General features: G+C 38.3%; 1 protein-coding gene across 2 annotated transcripts in view; it reads right to left on the reverse strand.

The window, feature by feature from the left end:
* Positions 1 to 496: 496 nt before the first annotated feature.
* NTRK2 (neurotrophic receptor tyrosine kinase 2) overlaps positions 497 to 16093 on the reverse strand; it is a 197471-nt gene continuing 181874 nt past the window's right edge. For both annotated transcript variants that reach the window (XM_054651801.2, XM_077171951.1), the window contains 2 exons: positions 7530 to 7688; positions 497 to 6713 (listed from right to left, as the gene is read on the reverse strand). In XM_054651801.2, coding sequence (XP_054507776.1) covers positions 6528 to 6713; positions 7530 to 7688 — 345 coding nt within the window. In that variant the 3' untranslated portion in view covers positions 497 to 6527. The remainder of the gene's footprint in view (positions 6714 to 7529; positions 7689 to 16093) is intronic.

A 16093-nucleotide genomic window follows, 5' to 3' on the forward strand; every position in this document is an offset into this window, starting at 1 on the left:
AGGGCCGTACGTGCCCAGGTGAGAAAAGCAGAAGATACAAAACTCATCTCCTTTGCGTGACCAAGTGATGAGCAAGTTCTTCAACACTTCTTGCCTGCCCAAGGGCCCATCTGGGATTGAGCTAAAAAGATCAGTGGGACTCTGTGGGTACAGGATGGTTGCCAGGGAGGGGAAACCTAAAGTGGAGTCTTGGGTAGGCTGGGCTGCTCAGGAGAGGTACTTGCTGTAATGCCGCAAAAGTTCTGAGTGTACTGCTGAGACACTCCATGGGCCCTGCTGGCTCATCTGTGTCTTAGGCAAAGCCTCCATGAGGAGTGGTAATGTCCTGTCCCTGCTGCAGCTACATGCCCCTAGCCTTAAAAATCCCTGGGGAAAGGGAATGGGGGTGGAGTGTGTGCAGGCTGTTGCACCCATGCTGATGTGACTGCAGGACGATGCTATATGCTGAGGGTTTCTGAAGCTCTCACTGCTCCCAAACAGACTTCATCACAACCAGTTGCCTGCAGAGAGGTGTTTATTTTTGGGATAGCAAAAACCCAACAAATCCAGAAGGCATCAGGATTTTACCATGAAAGTAGGTAAGGCATTTCTAAGCCGCTGCATGAACATGAACTGTCAACAAAAATTTTTAGTGTGTTTTAATAATATTTTCAGTTTTGGACAGATTTCATCCTGAGGCTTCTCCTCAGTAGATTATTTTCCTTTGACCTTTTGAATGATTATAGCCAGCTCATCTGTCTTGAAGAGGTCTCTTGGCAGAAGGAAGCACATACATTCACAAAGTGGGTCTTGTATTGTTTTACTCTGGCCTTGAAGGGCTTGACTGAGATCAAGCCAGATTATGGAGTGATCACCAATAAAGTTGCTGAACCTTCCTTTGATTGTCCATGTTCTGAATCTTAATCAAGGACTTGGATTTAATGATATATTTGTTCACAATATATTCATAGAAGACTGACATGAGTTAAAAAGAAAAAACTACATTTTTAACAGGGCTGCAGTTTGAAGGACACTTTTAGGAAAGTGCCAGAAAATACCTGAAGGCCTGCTTCTGCTAGAAGATAAGCAGATGTTTGCTGTCAGCTGCTCACATGAACAAGAATGCAAATAGGACCTTCCTTTGAATACTGAAGACCAAAAAAATGTGTCTACTATTAGGATGGCCATTCCTTTGTCCTATTAATTTTGGTCAGCTCTTCCATGAACTACGAGTTCAGCAACCTGCTTTTGCTTCACAGTTTTAGAGTGCAAACTTGCCATGCTTCTAAGCATACCAAACGTTTCCTTAATTTCATCCTAAAAAGAATAGAGGTAAACAAAGGCATTCAAACAACAGAAAACAACACACAACACCACATAAAATTTTTAGTGTTTTAAAGTAATAATTTTATCTTTCTTTTGGATGACATTGTTTATTGTAAGACATCATTTTTATTAAATACACTGTAATACAAGAGACTTTCCATGTCATGTTGAGAGAAGCTGGTCACATGATTCACGAACAAAACTTTTAACACTGATACCTAGGCATCACTTTGAAATCAGCCAAGATGCAATGAAAGTTTTAAAGCAATGACTACTTGTAACAAACTGCAAAACAAGAACCACTAAATATTTCCACAGAGACATCACATTAAATAAATTTTTTAAAAAAAGGAAAAAAAAGAAAGGAGAAAGATAGCTCTACACACCAGGTCACAATTTGGTGACAATATAGAGATTTATATTTGTATGTAGATATCTTCCTCTTTACCTAAAGTGACAAACGGAGTGATATCTAGAATATATACACATAAATTATAGGTGGAGAGAAGGGCTGGGACAAATATTTCATAATTAATTGATTCTCTCTCTATTGGTGATTCAATTAAACATAAATGTTAAATTAAATTATTTGTATATAAAACATTCTTAGGTGCTTTTCTACAAGTTACAGAAAGATACACATAAGCTGCAAGAATTAGGCCTCTGGATAGATTTGATTTGTTCTGTTTTCTCACATATTTCAATCAATGGCCTCACTTACTAGCAGCTTCCATAATCTTTGCTCAAATATTCAGTGTCTATAAAATATCAGCCAGTCATCACTCAGAACCTTCTACAAGCAAACAAAAAATCCCCACAGATCTTGTGCAGAATGCATAGACGGAAAAATAACACACCCATCATTTCCCATTTCTTCTCCTGAGACATATGTTTAAAAGATGGCAAAATAGTCACTTGGTTGCTATTGTGAATTTCACAGTGTTTTCCCTGCAACATGTAGACTTTTTTCTTTTTTTTGCTTCATATTTGTGATGAACAACACATCCCCCCACCCTGCCCAAACAAAGGTGTTTTAACTAAGGCTCTAAAGGACCTCTTACTCAAAGAAGCAGTGGTTTATTCCAGCCCTCACAAAAAGAAGATACAACTTCCTGTGCTATCGAAACCTTCATCTCTCTTTAGCAATCCCAACCCAACTTCCTCTCCAGTCCCTCCCTTCTCCTCTCCCCCACATTTTATAGCAGTATTGGAAATTCAGTTACAGGCCTCAACAACCCGAATGTGGACTAGTTCTAGCACATATACATTATACCTTAGTCATTTGGGTTATTTAATTTCTTTTCAAAGTGTTTTGTAAAAGTCTACCTTGACCACAATCTCTTATAAAGTTAAGGAGGGTACAGACAGAAAAAAAAATAGAGGGAAAGAAAGAAATAAAAGAGAAGGAAAGAAGGAGGAAAGACAGGGAAAGAGAAAAAAGGAAAGGAAATGATAAAAAATAGCAAGGATAAAAAAAAAAAAAACAAGATCAAAAATAAGCAGTTACTTATTAACCTGTAGACAATATATAGATATTTTGCTTTACGGTCAAAATGAATGCAGTCCTTTAGAAAGTGTAGACTCCATCAGGCATCATGGGATGCTGTTGCTTTACAAGTGTCTTTCTCCATGGTCAGTTCTGAGTTCTGCAGATCTATTGAGAGTGAAGAACAGAGTGCGATGAATGCTACTATTATTACTCCTGAATGTCAGTGTTCTTGTTCTCCAAGTCATGTTGCAGTGTGAATAGTCCAACTCGTTCTTGGAATTATTTAGTTACTGCAGGCAAGTACAAAATGCTAATGGAGCTGCACTATTGTGCTAGAACAATAAAACAACAGGAGCGCAAACCCAGAAAAGACAGTAAAACAAACTCTGTTTTCTGAGCTTGGAAGCTTATCTGTTAATTTCATTGTGAGAAGTCAACAAGTGAGATGGGAATGGAAGAAATGTTTTTATGCAATCATCTGGGGAAGAAAAGTGCTCGTTGTTAAATCTCTGGCATTCTAGCACTGCCTCTGCTGCACACCAGTTAGTTGAATCTTACAAATATAGAAAAAGAAATATCAAAAGAAAAAAATTTGGTTACTCAGCAGACGTTATCAATTTATTAATAGCACTCTAATCATAATTTGTAATAACAGAGGTGTATGTAAATTATACATATACACACAGCCCATACATAATGTGCATGCATGTCTGCACATATATAAGTAAAATACAACAGACATAGGCATACATGTATATGCTATGTGTGTGTATATATATATATGCCATATGCAAACACACATATATTATATATATATATATGGTCAGTTCATAGCACAGAAAGTCCTATGTCCAGAAAGACTTTTTAAATGAGCCTGATTGTCATAATTACTTAGTGTACACAATTTACCTGACAGTGCAAGCATGATGAATATGCACATATACTCAACCTTCATTGTGATTTGAACATATTTCTTCCTCTTCTCTGCTCACTCTGCTACACTTACCCATCTTTTCATGAACAAACGCAAACTATGTATAGCTACAGTTTACAGCTTTTCTACTGTGATTACACATTTTATGCACTATCAAGAACATTAATGATATAGGTCAAGGTTATAGGTGGTGGCTCTGTAGAACATTTGGTCCTTTAGAAATTTAACAAACTGCTATGTTATTGCACAATGCTTTTTAATACTATTTATTCTCTGAAATGACTCTAAAAGTCTCACTAGTAAACCAAAAAGAAGATGCCACTAAGTACATTTTCAGGGTCTTGTGGTTATTTTTGGTATACATTCTTTCAGTGCTTGCAAAACACACCTGCTTGCTTTTGGGCTGGAGACACTTTTACAGTAAAAGCATCATCTTAGATGCCTTTTTCTCAGAAAGAACTAAGACAGAATATGCAGGTAGAAACTTAGCAGCCCCCTCCACCAACTGCACCCTCTTCCCACTGCACAGTAAGACGACTCTGATATCTTTCTTTTCCACCACTGTTATTTTGAATATCAATTTCAAATTCCTTTAAAATATAACATTCATATTCTCAAGAGAATGGGTTTCACTGGATGCTCAGTCTTTTTCTAGTTTTCTGTGAGAACTTCCAAGACAGTCTAGATAAAATCTTAAGGCCCATTTTGTAGGAATCTTCCTCTGGCTTTTTATGTGTTTCCAGTTCAGTAGCAGTTAAGAAATAACATCTAGTTTATTAAAGAAATACTGAGTATGGCTTTATAGTTACACTGTCATGTTTATTTGTAATGCTGCCTTTTCAATGACATTGAGAAGGGTCAAACTTCATCAGTGTCCAGTGAACTGTTTTATTCTGAAAATGTTCAGAATTTTTATAAGCTAGCTCTAAAAGCTTCTGAAGGAAAAACTTAAAGTGCCTCAATAAATAATACATGCGAGCAAATTATATATTAAATGTGCTATGGGAACACTTACAAAAATAAAATGCTTAATTTATTAAATAAAATATCCCCAACACGAAGATGGACTATTTTGATCTGGCTCATATCAATAAGAAATAATAAAAAGAGAAAATGGAAAGAAAGATCACTTTTTTGCAATAACGCCCCCTCACAGAGGGAGGCAGAAGTCTTGAGGAATAGGTAAGGTAGGTTTTCATTTGTAAGAATTCATATTAAAAATAATCCTAGCTCTAAATTTCAAATTGTCAACTTCTAGTTTGAAAAACAACATGTATGCTCATGCAGCGGTCATCAACACAGTGGCCATGCAAATGTTGTACACATACAATGCCAATCCAACCAAAAATAAATTATTTAATAAAGTGTTTATGTTGGTTATGACAGCAATAGTACCAATACAAAAATGACGCTGAGGTCAGAATCTTTGCACTCTGAATAGCAAGCCATAACCACAGAGTAAATTTTTTTTTTGTAGAGATCTTTATCCCCTGCTATGTCTCAAACATAACCAGTGATCTCCGTGCTTTAGATTATTCATGTTATATCAGCCTATAATATCTATAACATTGTAAAGGCATTTTAACATGGCTAATGTTCTCCATTAGCCCCTTCTAATGAAATATAGGTTATATCATTATGAGTTTGCTATGTCTACTAGGGTGTACTACGAGATGAGTGATTGTTTCTGCACAAAGGGCATTAATCGACAAAGACCATGCACAGTTTTGTTTGCACGGTTAAAAAAAGAAAAAAAGAAAGGATTGAGGAAGGAAGGAATATGCTGCTGGACAAGCACAGCATAAGATACACCTGCCTCAGCATTTATAGTTTGTCCTATCAAAATCCTTAGTTCCAACGTGTAATCTTGAAATTAATATTGTATGTAACTAAATCTAGCTTCAGCCTTTACTAAAAAAGACTAGCTGGAGAACATTTTTACACCAGTGGCATGACAATATCCTACCAGAAGACAAAAAAAGGGCATGTGTTTACTTTATCATGTTGTAACACAATTGCGTGCAGTGCAGGCAGCATCTTATTTTGTTTTACTTGATTCTGGCAATGAATGGTGCTGGCAAAGCACCTCCTTAAACAATTCCTTAAGTCCTCAGAAAGACTCTTCAGGGAAATGGCTAAACCCCTTCTTGTCTTCCATCAAATAACTTCAGTGTTTTCATGTAGGGTTGGATGCCACCTGATTTCCCAAGGTCCTCCAGATAGTGTGTCACAGAAGAGTGTCTTCTTTCTATCTGGCTTTGTCTCTGCAAAGAACATTCTTCATGCAGAGAACACCAGTCTTCTTTTTCCACCCACAGGCTGAAGCAAAAAAAAATGAGGTGAATCCATAGAAACTCCCAGTAGCTATACAGCAGAAATCACAAAGTTTTAGTCAAATATATTTTTCCCTTTTTTTCATCCACATCAAAGGCATGAATACAACAAGGCATTGTTAGTTGTGGTGGGCAAACTGAAGAGTCTGCTGATATAACAGATTGGATTTTTAAGGCCTTTGTCTATGCAGAGTTACAATAATGCAGAAGCCAAATTGATTAGAAAGACAGGAGATAAGGAAAAAAAAAGATAGAAACTGAGAGAAAGAGAGAAGATACGTCTTGGTAATGTCTAAAAAGTCAATACTGTGTCTACAGATGGAGAAGCACACATTGCTTGCCCTTTGAAAGCTTCTCCGTAACTTTGTCATTAATACTGTCAAAGTTAAGAACACATTTTAATGTAGTTCAGTGGCAGTTGAGCACATTCATTCCCGCAGCCCAGAAGAAGAAATGCTAGGAGACTTTAGCCTAAAATATCCAAGTAGACTGGAGATGCCTTGGCCAAGTTCTGAAGGAGGGAGTGGATTTCTTTGATGTTAAGCCTCATGTGAGGCTCCCGTTGCCAACAGCCCAGCATCAAGTCATACACTTCCTTTGGGCATGTGCGAGGTCGCTGCAGGACTCGGCCCTGAGTGATGCACTCAATCACCTATGAGAAATCACAAGCAAAGGATCAGCTGTGCCAGCTACATAGAATTCACCCATGGAAGAGTTAACTTTAACCACAGCAGCCTCACTGGTGGCTGCTATGCAGCCATTTCTGGAAAGGACTGCTTTTCTAGGCAGATGTATGAGCAGCAGTATACGATCTGGAAAATTCACTGTAATGTAAGTGGTCAAAGAGCAATAACTTCACTCATGTTAAGTTTACCCACATTGACCACTCCACACATAAGGAAATCAGAGCTGGGAATTAATCCCATAGCTTCTCTCTCTACCCAACTACCACCTCAGAGGGAGGATAAATTTTCAAGCTCCTCATAGAGCATCATTGTCTCTCCTCTCTACCTTCTGCAAGCATATGAGTATCACTGTGGCTAATCTCTGGAAGGGGGATACTTGTGACTGCCTAGAAATCAAGAGATATCTTGATTACTTCAATCTAATCTGTCTGTGGTTAAGGACAACCACTCTGAAACAGTACCATGTATGATACATCTGTTCAGGAGATAGCTAAGGTCCTTTTCATTGTTTCATGGTCTACCCAGGGCAGACTTTATGCTATGCAAAGGAAAAATTAAATTCCAACTGCTGTAGTTCTGCTTGAACACCTTCCATCCATTCAGGGGAGAAAAAGATGAAAAAGAAGAAATTCAAGCATATGGTTCATGACAACACAACAAATACCATATATATGCATTAACCTTTAAGAAATAAATTTGTTGCTGTCTTTTTTCCAGAGACGCTACACCAATAATTTGCATAACAGATTTCCAAATTCAATTTGAGAAAATATTACACACACCTCATTGTTTGAGAGCTGATACCATGGCTGTTTGCCATAAGTAAAGATTTCCCATAATACAACTCCCAGGCTCCAGACATCGCTTTCTGTGGTGAACTTCCTGTACATTATACTCTCTGGAGGCATCCAACGAATGGGCAGCATGGTGTGACCCCCAACCTGAGAAAAAAAATAAAAGAGTTAGAAATAGTTTCTTCAGACCCTCACAAGGCAGTCTGACGACATCAAACATGGAGAATCCATGGTTTCTTTTTTTTTCAATCTGGTAATATTCACTTTGAGGAGCTTTGAAGAACGGGGATTCATGGTTCCAACTCCTCTCCCCCAGCAACAATCAGTACCACACAATATGTTCCTCAAGAAAAATCTCAAAAGATGTTGTTTCTGAAGTCTTTAATGTTTACTTGGCACACCCTACCTAAGGAACAGGAAAGTCTATATTACACTACCAGCCAACTTTGAATTAGGCCAGTTTCACTCTCTATTTTAACACTCAAGAAACTAAAAAAGATTCATTAAATGAAATCTGGAAAGATGATTCTCTTAGAAACTCTGCAACATCAACTGAAATGCATGAAGACAATGTGGTCTGACTGTATGAAATGGTAGGAGGATCTGTATGGTTGAATATCCTAATTTTGACTGAATTAAAGCTATTTTAGCATCTGAATAAATGCTATTTTCTCTTGTTAAGTTCCACAGATAATATATCAAATTATTTTATTCCATGTTAACTACCCTGTCCATTAAAAAAAAAACAACAAAACACACCAGTCCTTTGGATATATTCCCTTGATAATAAACAACTTGTAAGATAACGGGTTCCTACCTCAAATCAACTCCTGTTGAATGGGACCTTCACTGAATTAATGCCTTTCTGAGAGCTTTCAGAGCATTTTAAACTTTCCTTAGACTTAGATTTACTAACCTTAATCTAAATTTTTTGAAGTTTTTGATTTCCAGGTTCTAAAAAATTTATTATTCCTGGCATGTCCTATTCTGGTTGGATCGCATCAATAAAGAAATCTATTTAAGTAAATTTTAAGCAGTGTAGCTGCTGAGGTACTGTGATACAGATATACAGATATGCTAGTTACTTTTGTACCATGAGAGGTGAGAACATTTCCAAGGAAGATTTAAAAAAAAAAACAAAAAAACCAAAGCTTTCTCAAGGACATCTTATTCTTAATTAACTCATTTTCCTTTCTGAAAATATATTTCGTTATGAAGCCACATTTACACTTTCAGGATTCTGTCAATTCAAAATATAATTTCTCCTTTGCCATGTAACTTTTGTTACAAATAATGGCCTTCTTGTTCTCATGTTCAAACAGCAAATGGAAGAAAAACCCAACAGTCAGGGTTAACATTATCTCTAAATCACACAGGATATCCATTACCAGTTATGGTAATGCTGCACTAACACTGAATTGTCAACAATTCAGTGTTAGTGCAGCATATCAAACACAGCAATGGCTATGAGAGTCCTGTGCATCACTACACGTTCATTAGCAGTGATATCCATGTTCACTACTGATTTCATAGAAACACAAAGTCATGCTAAAATGTTCGTAGACTTAGTTTATTATGAGGTGCTTTTTCTACTCTCTCCATTTAGATGTATGTGAGTGATGGAGGAATATTACTTCACAGGTTGTTGAATGACAGGCAGGGCTCCCAGTTTCAGTTCCTGGCTACAGTGTGGATGTGCTTCTGACTCCATGCAGGTCGCTATGCACAGGTGTCCAAGCCATTTAAAAAGGGACCCAGTTCCTGTGCTGGGTCTGCACTGCACTGATAGAGAATGGATACACATTTTTAAGTGCTTTTTCCAATTTGGCCGATTTGTCTCTATGTTAACAGTTTATCTCCCTGGCAAACAGACTGGTTGTAAAGCTCTGTGCTTTGGTATTTCTCATCAACTTTGATTGAAAAGCCCCTCAAATATGTGGGGAGGTTGAACACACCAATATGCTGAGATGCAACCAAACACTCAGTTTCCCACCTTATCATAACCTAAACTGACATGACAACCAAACACTTCCAAACCACTACCAATTTTAAGCCAGTCTTGAGAGGTATTTAATTAGAAAGACAAAAATGTTAGTCCTTTAGAAACATGCAGCCACATACACCCATTCAAAAGGCAAGTGCCATGAAAAGATCATTAGTGATGAGAACGTTTTGGTCTCATTAAATATTAAAATGGCTCTTACATCTGCTCATCATATAATCTCTGCTACTGGTTTTGTTCAGCAATTTGACTCATTCCTTTAAAAATTAATGAAAGCCATAGGCAATAAAATATGTGACCTTACTTTTTTTTTTTGTCACATCTTAAATCAAGAGATTTTGAAAAAACAATTTAAAAAATCCCCAACCACTCTTCAAATCTTATGTTTTTTCACTACAGATCCAGTTTATTTTTGGTAGGATTCCATGCTGAGTTTTTAATGCCACTCAAGAAAATGAAGGACAATCTCCTCTAGAGTAACATCACCTCTGATCTGTAACATCACACCTAGCTGTCTTTCTTGGCAGTTGTAGCAAGACTGACTTGTTAGTATTGACACCAAGAATTCAGTTTACAGGTAAGCACAAGGCACAGGGCTCATTGGTGCTATTCCCAGATCATCTTGCCTGGAGCTGTATCCATTCATGTCCCTGAAGGCACAAGAGTTCACCGGACAGAGGGCTTGACCAGTACTGAGAAGTCCTGAGGTCTCTCCATCTCTATCATTCATGTTACTTCAAACACCTCAATATCTTTATGAAGATAGAATTTATTGCCTTTCAAGGTATCAACAAAAGTATATACAGGGTGGTCTTGACAGATGGCACTGCAATGAAGACAATTTATTGCCTTTTAAGGTATCAACAAAAGTATATACAGGGTGGTCTTCTTGACAGATGGCACTGCAATTATGTTATAAGATAACCTTGGCAACACTGGCCATGTGTGGCACACTGTGCATCTAACCATGGTCTTAGAGCACCTTGCACTTTAGCTCAGTTCCACCGAAACCACAAGTACGGGCCAAAGGCATTTCTTCAAAATGCATGTTTCCTTCTCTATTAAAAGTCAATGGTTACTGAGTCAACACTCACTCAGCTCAGAAAAGAATTAAGGGCTCTGCTAGTTGTATGTCTAAAGTGAAGCACATACTTCAGAGCTTTTTGAACTGAAGCCTAGGACTTGACACAACTGTTTGCAGGGTGCCTGAAACAAATTGTGTCTGTTGAGAGCTTCTTTTGATTTTTATCTTAAGAGTCCAAGTGCCCAAGGGTTGTGCCATAGCAGCAGTGAAGAGAGGTGGGGTGCCTTTTTGCTGTTGTTGCCATACTCTCAACAAGGTTAGGAGGTTTTTTCCAAGAGGAACCAGTGAATGAGAACATTACTTCACTGACCAAAGTTTAAAGGTTCTGAGTGCTTCAAAGAGATGCCTTCAGCATATCCTTTAATAAGAAATGCAGGTTATTACAAAGCTCTCAGGTATCACCAGTATTATGCAGTGTAAGGTCCCTGCCACACACACTGTAATTTCAGTGCTGCTTGATACACATACATTTCAAATGGTTTTGTGCTGTACAGGCTACAGTTATGCCTAAATAAAGCCTTTATATTCAGTCTAGCTAAAGTTATGACAGGATTAAAAGCATTAGAGTTTTAACTTAATATGTTATCACTTTAAAATTCATAATGTGGCTGTATGACCATTTTATGTATACAAATTAAAGTAGGTTTTCTTGATACTTACCTTAAAGCAGCTGCATTATCACCATAATACCATATAATATCACAATCCTGTTTTATTTAGAGTTGTACTTCTACAGAAATACAGACTTAAGAACTTACTTCCAAATGCCAATTTATGAAAGTACACCCTAGCACAGCTATAGCCTTTCACTATATTCTAGCTAGCTTTTACTAGCTGCTTTTACTAGCAATACTGGGCTGGAAAACCTGGTTAATTAGCCTCTGCAACGTGCAAACAATCCACAGGGAGGAGACTGCTATGCCAGATCAGTGAGCTGTTGTGTTCTCCAAAGAAGCTCTTCTAAGGAAAAACTACCACAATGTCCCATGTATGAAATGTTGCACTTTCCACTACACAATGTCATTAACACTTGTCACCACTTTAAGCAACCATCTTTTCAGTGAATTTAGCACTTTGAAAGGTGCCAGAGAAGCTGGCCTTGACATTGTTTTAATCTATTTGCAAACATTAATCTTCTAGGCCTGCTATAGAAGGACCATGTCTTAGTCTTGAAGCAGGGCCTCTGATTTTATAGTTTAAGTTCTTCCAATTAAAAATATATCTGTCTATACCCTGAAATGTTCACTATTCCAACTTCATGGTCCAGCTGCCATAGAAATCCAAGGCCTTGTGTCTGATGATTGTGAGAAAATGGTTTTCTTACAGAGAAGAGAGAATGGTTTTTCTTACAGAGAAAACCAAATGAAGCCTTGTATTCCTGCTGGAAACAGAAGACAGTGGGTGTAGCTGGGGGAAGCCAGCCTACAGAGATATGGAAGGCACAAGGGGTATGTGGAGCTGCACAGATAAGACACAAGCCACAGGCCAGGAAAGGCGCAAGAAATAATCACAGATTATTTCACACAGAATCATCACACAGACTTGCCAAGGTCATCAGAAACCTGAAAGATTGTCTATTTCCTCATCTAGTTAATCATCTAGTTCTAGATCATCTAGCATCACCATAATCACCCCTAAACCATGTCCTCAAGTGCCACATCCAGATGCCCATTGAACACTTCCAGAGACTGTAACGCCACCATTTTTCTGGGCTACTTTTTCCAGTGCCTAATCACTCTTTCAGAGAAAAATTATTTTCTAATCTGAACCTTCCCTGGTGTAATTTAAGGCCATTTCCTCTCATCCTTTCTCTTGAGACATGGTAGAAAAGAGCAACCATCACCTCACTACAACTTCCTTTCAGGCAGTTATAGAGAGCAATAAATTCTCCCTTCAGCTTCTTCCTCTCTAGACAAAAAAACCCCAGCTCCTTCAGCTGCTCCTTGTAAGGCCTGTGCTCCAGACCCTTCACCAGCCCTGTTGCCCCACTCTGGACACACTTCAGTAGCTCAGAGCAAGGGGCCCAGAACTGGACACAGGATTTGGGGTGTGGCTTTAACAGTGTGGAGTACAGTGGGACAATCACTGTCCTTGTCCTGGTGGACACACTATGTCTGATACAGTCCTGGATGTCATTGGCCTTCTTGGCTACCTGGGTGTGTGCTGGCTCATGTTCAGCTGCTGCTGACCAGTACCCCTAAGTCTTTTTCTATGGAACAGCTCTTAAAGTACTCCTCCCACAGCCTGTAGCACTGCATGGGGTTGTTGTGGACTGAGTGCAGAACCCAGCACTTTGCCTTGTTGAACTTCATGCAGCTGTCCTTAAGTCACTCCATCAAGATCTCTTGCAGAACCTTCTGACCCTCAGGCAAATCAACCAGTACTGTTGCTAAGATGCCCATTTAATCAATTCACACCAGGTTTATTCATCTGAGTACCATGAGGAGGGATTGGCTGCTTCTTTGCAATGCATGCCAGCTGCAGCCCAGTGTAACTGTAAGTTCACTGGGGGCTGTGGTGCTGGGGGCGATGGATTGCTTTGGGGCTCCACAACCCAGCTGCAGGGTGCTGCACAGCTAACAAGGGACAGGACAGAGACCAGTCAGAACAGTCTTCCTCCTAAATGCCAGTGACCATGTTTGGGGAGGCTCCAGCACCCCTGGAGAGGACATCAAATGGAATTCCCAGTGTTTGCAGGCGTTCTGTTACATAACCCTTTTCTTATTATCTTTTTTTCCCCTAATTTCTGGCTTTAAGTAGTAGATTACTCTGAATTCATGCACTAAAAAGCACAGCAACCAATTGCATAGCCTTGGAAAACAGACTTCCTCATTAACATTTCACGTTCCCATGTTCCCACGATTCCTGCAGAGTGACATTTCAGTAATGTGTCATAGCACTTTGTATATTCTGTAAAGACTAGTGATGCTTTTTCTGCCAAGAGAATAAAAGTAATCTCTTTACTTTGTTAGCCCAGTGAAGCTGAATGACTGTCAGGGGTTCAGTCCTGATCCTGTCCCAACGTCCTGTCTGGCTTGTCTGGTGTATCTTTCCACAGTCCTGCTGTTTTCAGGCCTTTTGAAATTCAGGGTGGTAGACTTGAGTGCAGCAATATAGTTCAGCATATGTCCAAATTAAAAGTCATGTGACAAGTATATATTCAATCTCTTTAACACAACCGCACCTTAGTCTGTCAAACTAGAAAGGAGCTGAATCTTTTGAATCATTTGTTCACCCTGTCCTAAAAAAAATCCAGTATACTTGCAAGATAGTGCCATTTTAGGGTATTTTTCACTATTTATATTTTGGTCTTCTGACTTGTTTTCCCATCTCAGGATGATATAACTGCAAAGAAATGTTCTTTGCAAAAATTATCATGTCTTATTGCTAAAACTGAAAACCTCTCCTCTCTTGCTGAACATCTGCTCTTTCCCCCTCGTAAAGCTGGTAAATGTTTCTCTTAGCATAGGAAAAAAAAAAATCAATAATTGTTATTTTCATTTCTTTCATGCCCTGGCCTTGCAGATGAAGTCAATGTCTTCTCTTGAAATATCAGTCCTGCATGTCTACTTGCAGAAAAGAAATATATTATTTTCATAGTCATAATAAGCCATACCACTCCATACAAGAGGTTACTGATTTATAAAATAAGGCATATTATTAGACAATAGCAAAAAATGTGTCCTTTCATTTTCACTTTTAACCCTTATTTATTAATTCTATCAGTGGTTTTGTCAGAAAAGTGAAACGTGGTCTTACAACATTTATTACACTCTAAATTCTCTCTTCAACTGCTCAATATCAGTTCATTATTGTGTGAAAATTTTGTGTCATGGAGACAAAATTCTTCTCATTAGCCTCTATAAAACCACGAGCAGTATAGAGAAGATGAAGAAAGACCAGTTACTCTGATGTTCATGCAACAAAACAACGAGAAGTTACCAAAGATGTGTAAATGGCAGGTTCATAATGAAAAAAAAGAGGCACCCTGTCACCTAATGTACATTTGCTTGTGGAACTCACTGACATGGGATACTGCCAATGGGATCAAAAAGTGATTAAACAAATTGATGAAGGATAAAGTCTGACAAGGGTTATCAAATATGAAGTTACTGTCTCTGGCCTAGGGAGCTCTGGAGCTGCAGATACTGGAGGCTGAGAGTACTCGAGGAAAATATTAATATGTGTTTAGCATGTTTCCATACTATTCCACAGTTACTAGTTTCTCACAGTGACAGAATCCTGGACTAGAAGGGGTTTTGGAGAAGTTATTCCTAGTTTCTGTATAGATGGGCCACATATTGCAATATGCAGTCCTTACTAAACCTCTCAGCAATGCTTATGCAGGGCTAGAAATAATTCTGGCATAAAGATGGAATGACGCGGAGATACCACATGAAATTAAAATAGAACAATGATCTAGAGCATCTTGCAATTCAGCATCATCCAAAGATCTTAAAATGTTAAGTTGAACAGATACAGAAATGGTGCCTATTGTTATGTTTTACACAACACAATATCAATTTGGGCCAGACAAATAGGATAATTAATAAACTGTAGTAGTTATTGCACTACAGGCCATCTACTCTTCTAAGAAAAGAAGATGAAGTGCACTGGATGTGAGATCAGATGAGTGCTGTAAAGAAGATGACGTGATTCACATCTCTGATTAAAAGAAAGATCTCTTATCAGAAAGATAGAAGTGAAGTTAACTTGAGTAGAAATCTGCAGCACTTAAAATGAATGGATAACAGCTTTTTGGTTTCACAGATAAAGTGTGTATGAACAAAAAAAAGTCTATTCCTTTTAAGTACAGTGTCTTTTGATTCAAAATGATAAGGTATTTTGGTGTTAAACAACAAACAAACACCTAAGCTAAGAGAAAGGGAGATACGCTGTGGAAAATTGGAAGGAATGACACTTTGAACAGTGTATTTCAGTAAATTCAGTATAGATCTAAATTCATTTCTGAAGAGAGGAATTCAGGATCTTAGTGAAAAAGCAAGGAGATTGGAAAAGCCAGAGAAGATCTGTTGAATCAGATGACCCTCCTTTCTAAAACACTCTGCCTTCTCCTAATTTTCTGTAGCAAGTTATGCCACAGAATAGTTACTGGTCACTCCAGTGGCATGACTTTCAGCTCAGAATGGAGAGCTCATGTGAGGTTCTTTGATATTGAAGTCCTTACAAAAACTTGCCACTATATCCCTTACCTTACCACAGTTTCCACATCTGAATGTCTGCTGGTTGTACCAGCAGATGAAGAGAGATATTAAGTACCAGTAGACAAGCAGCTGGAATGACTCATGTTAAAGTCCTCACAGGCTCCAGGATGATCATCTAATCTGTCCAAGTCAACAGCAAAACAATTTTGCAATGCAATATTAATGAATTGCAGCTACTGCCTTTCTGATTTTCAAAGTGGTTTATAATATATCAAATTCCACTTTTATATTAATCCTAAGT

The sequence above is a fragment of the Agelaius phoeniceus genome, chromosome Z (genome assembly GCF_051311805.1).
Source record: "Agelaius phoeniceus isolate bAgePho1 chromosome Z, bAgePho1.hap1, whole genome shotgun sequence".
NCBI lineage: Eukaryota > Metazoa > Chordata > Aves > Passeriformes > Icteridae > Agelaius > Agelaius phoeniceus.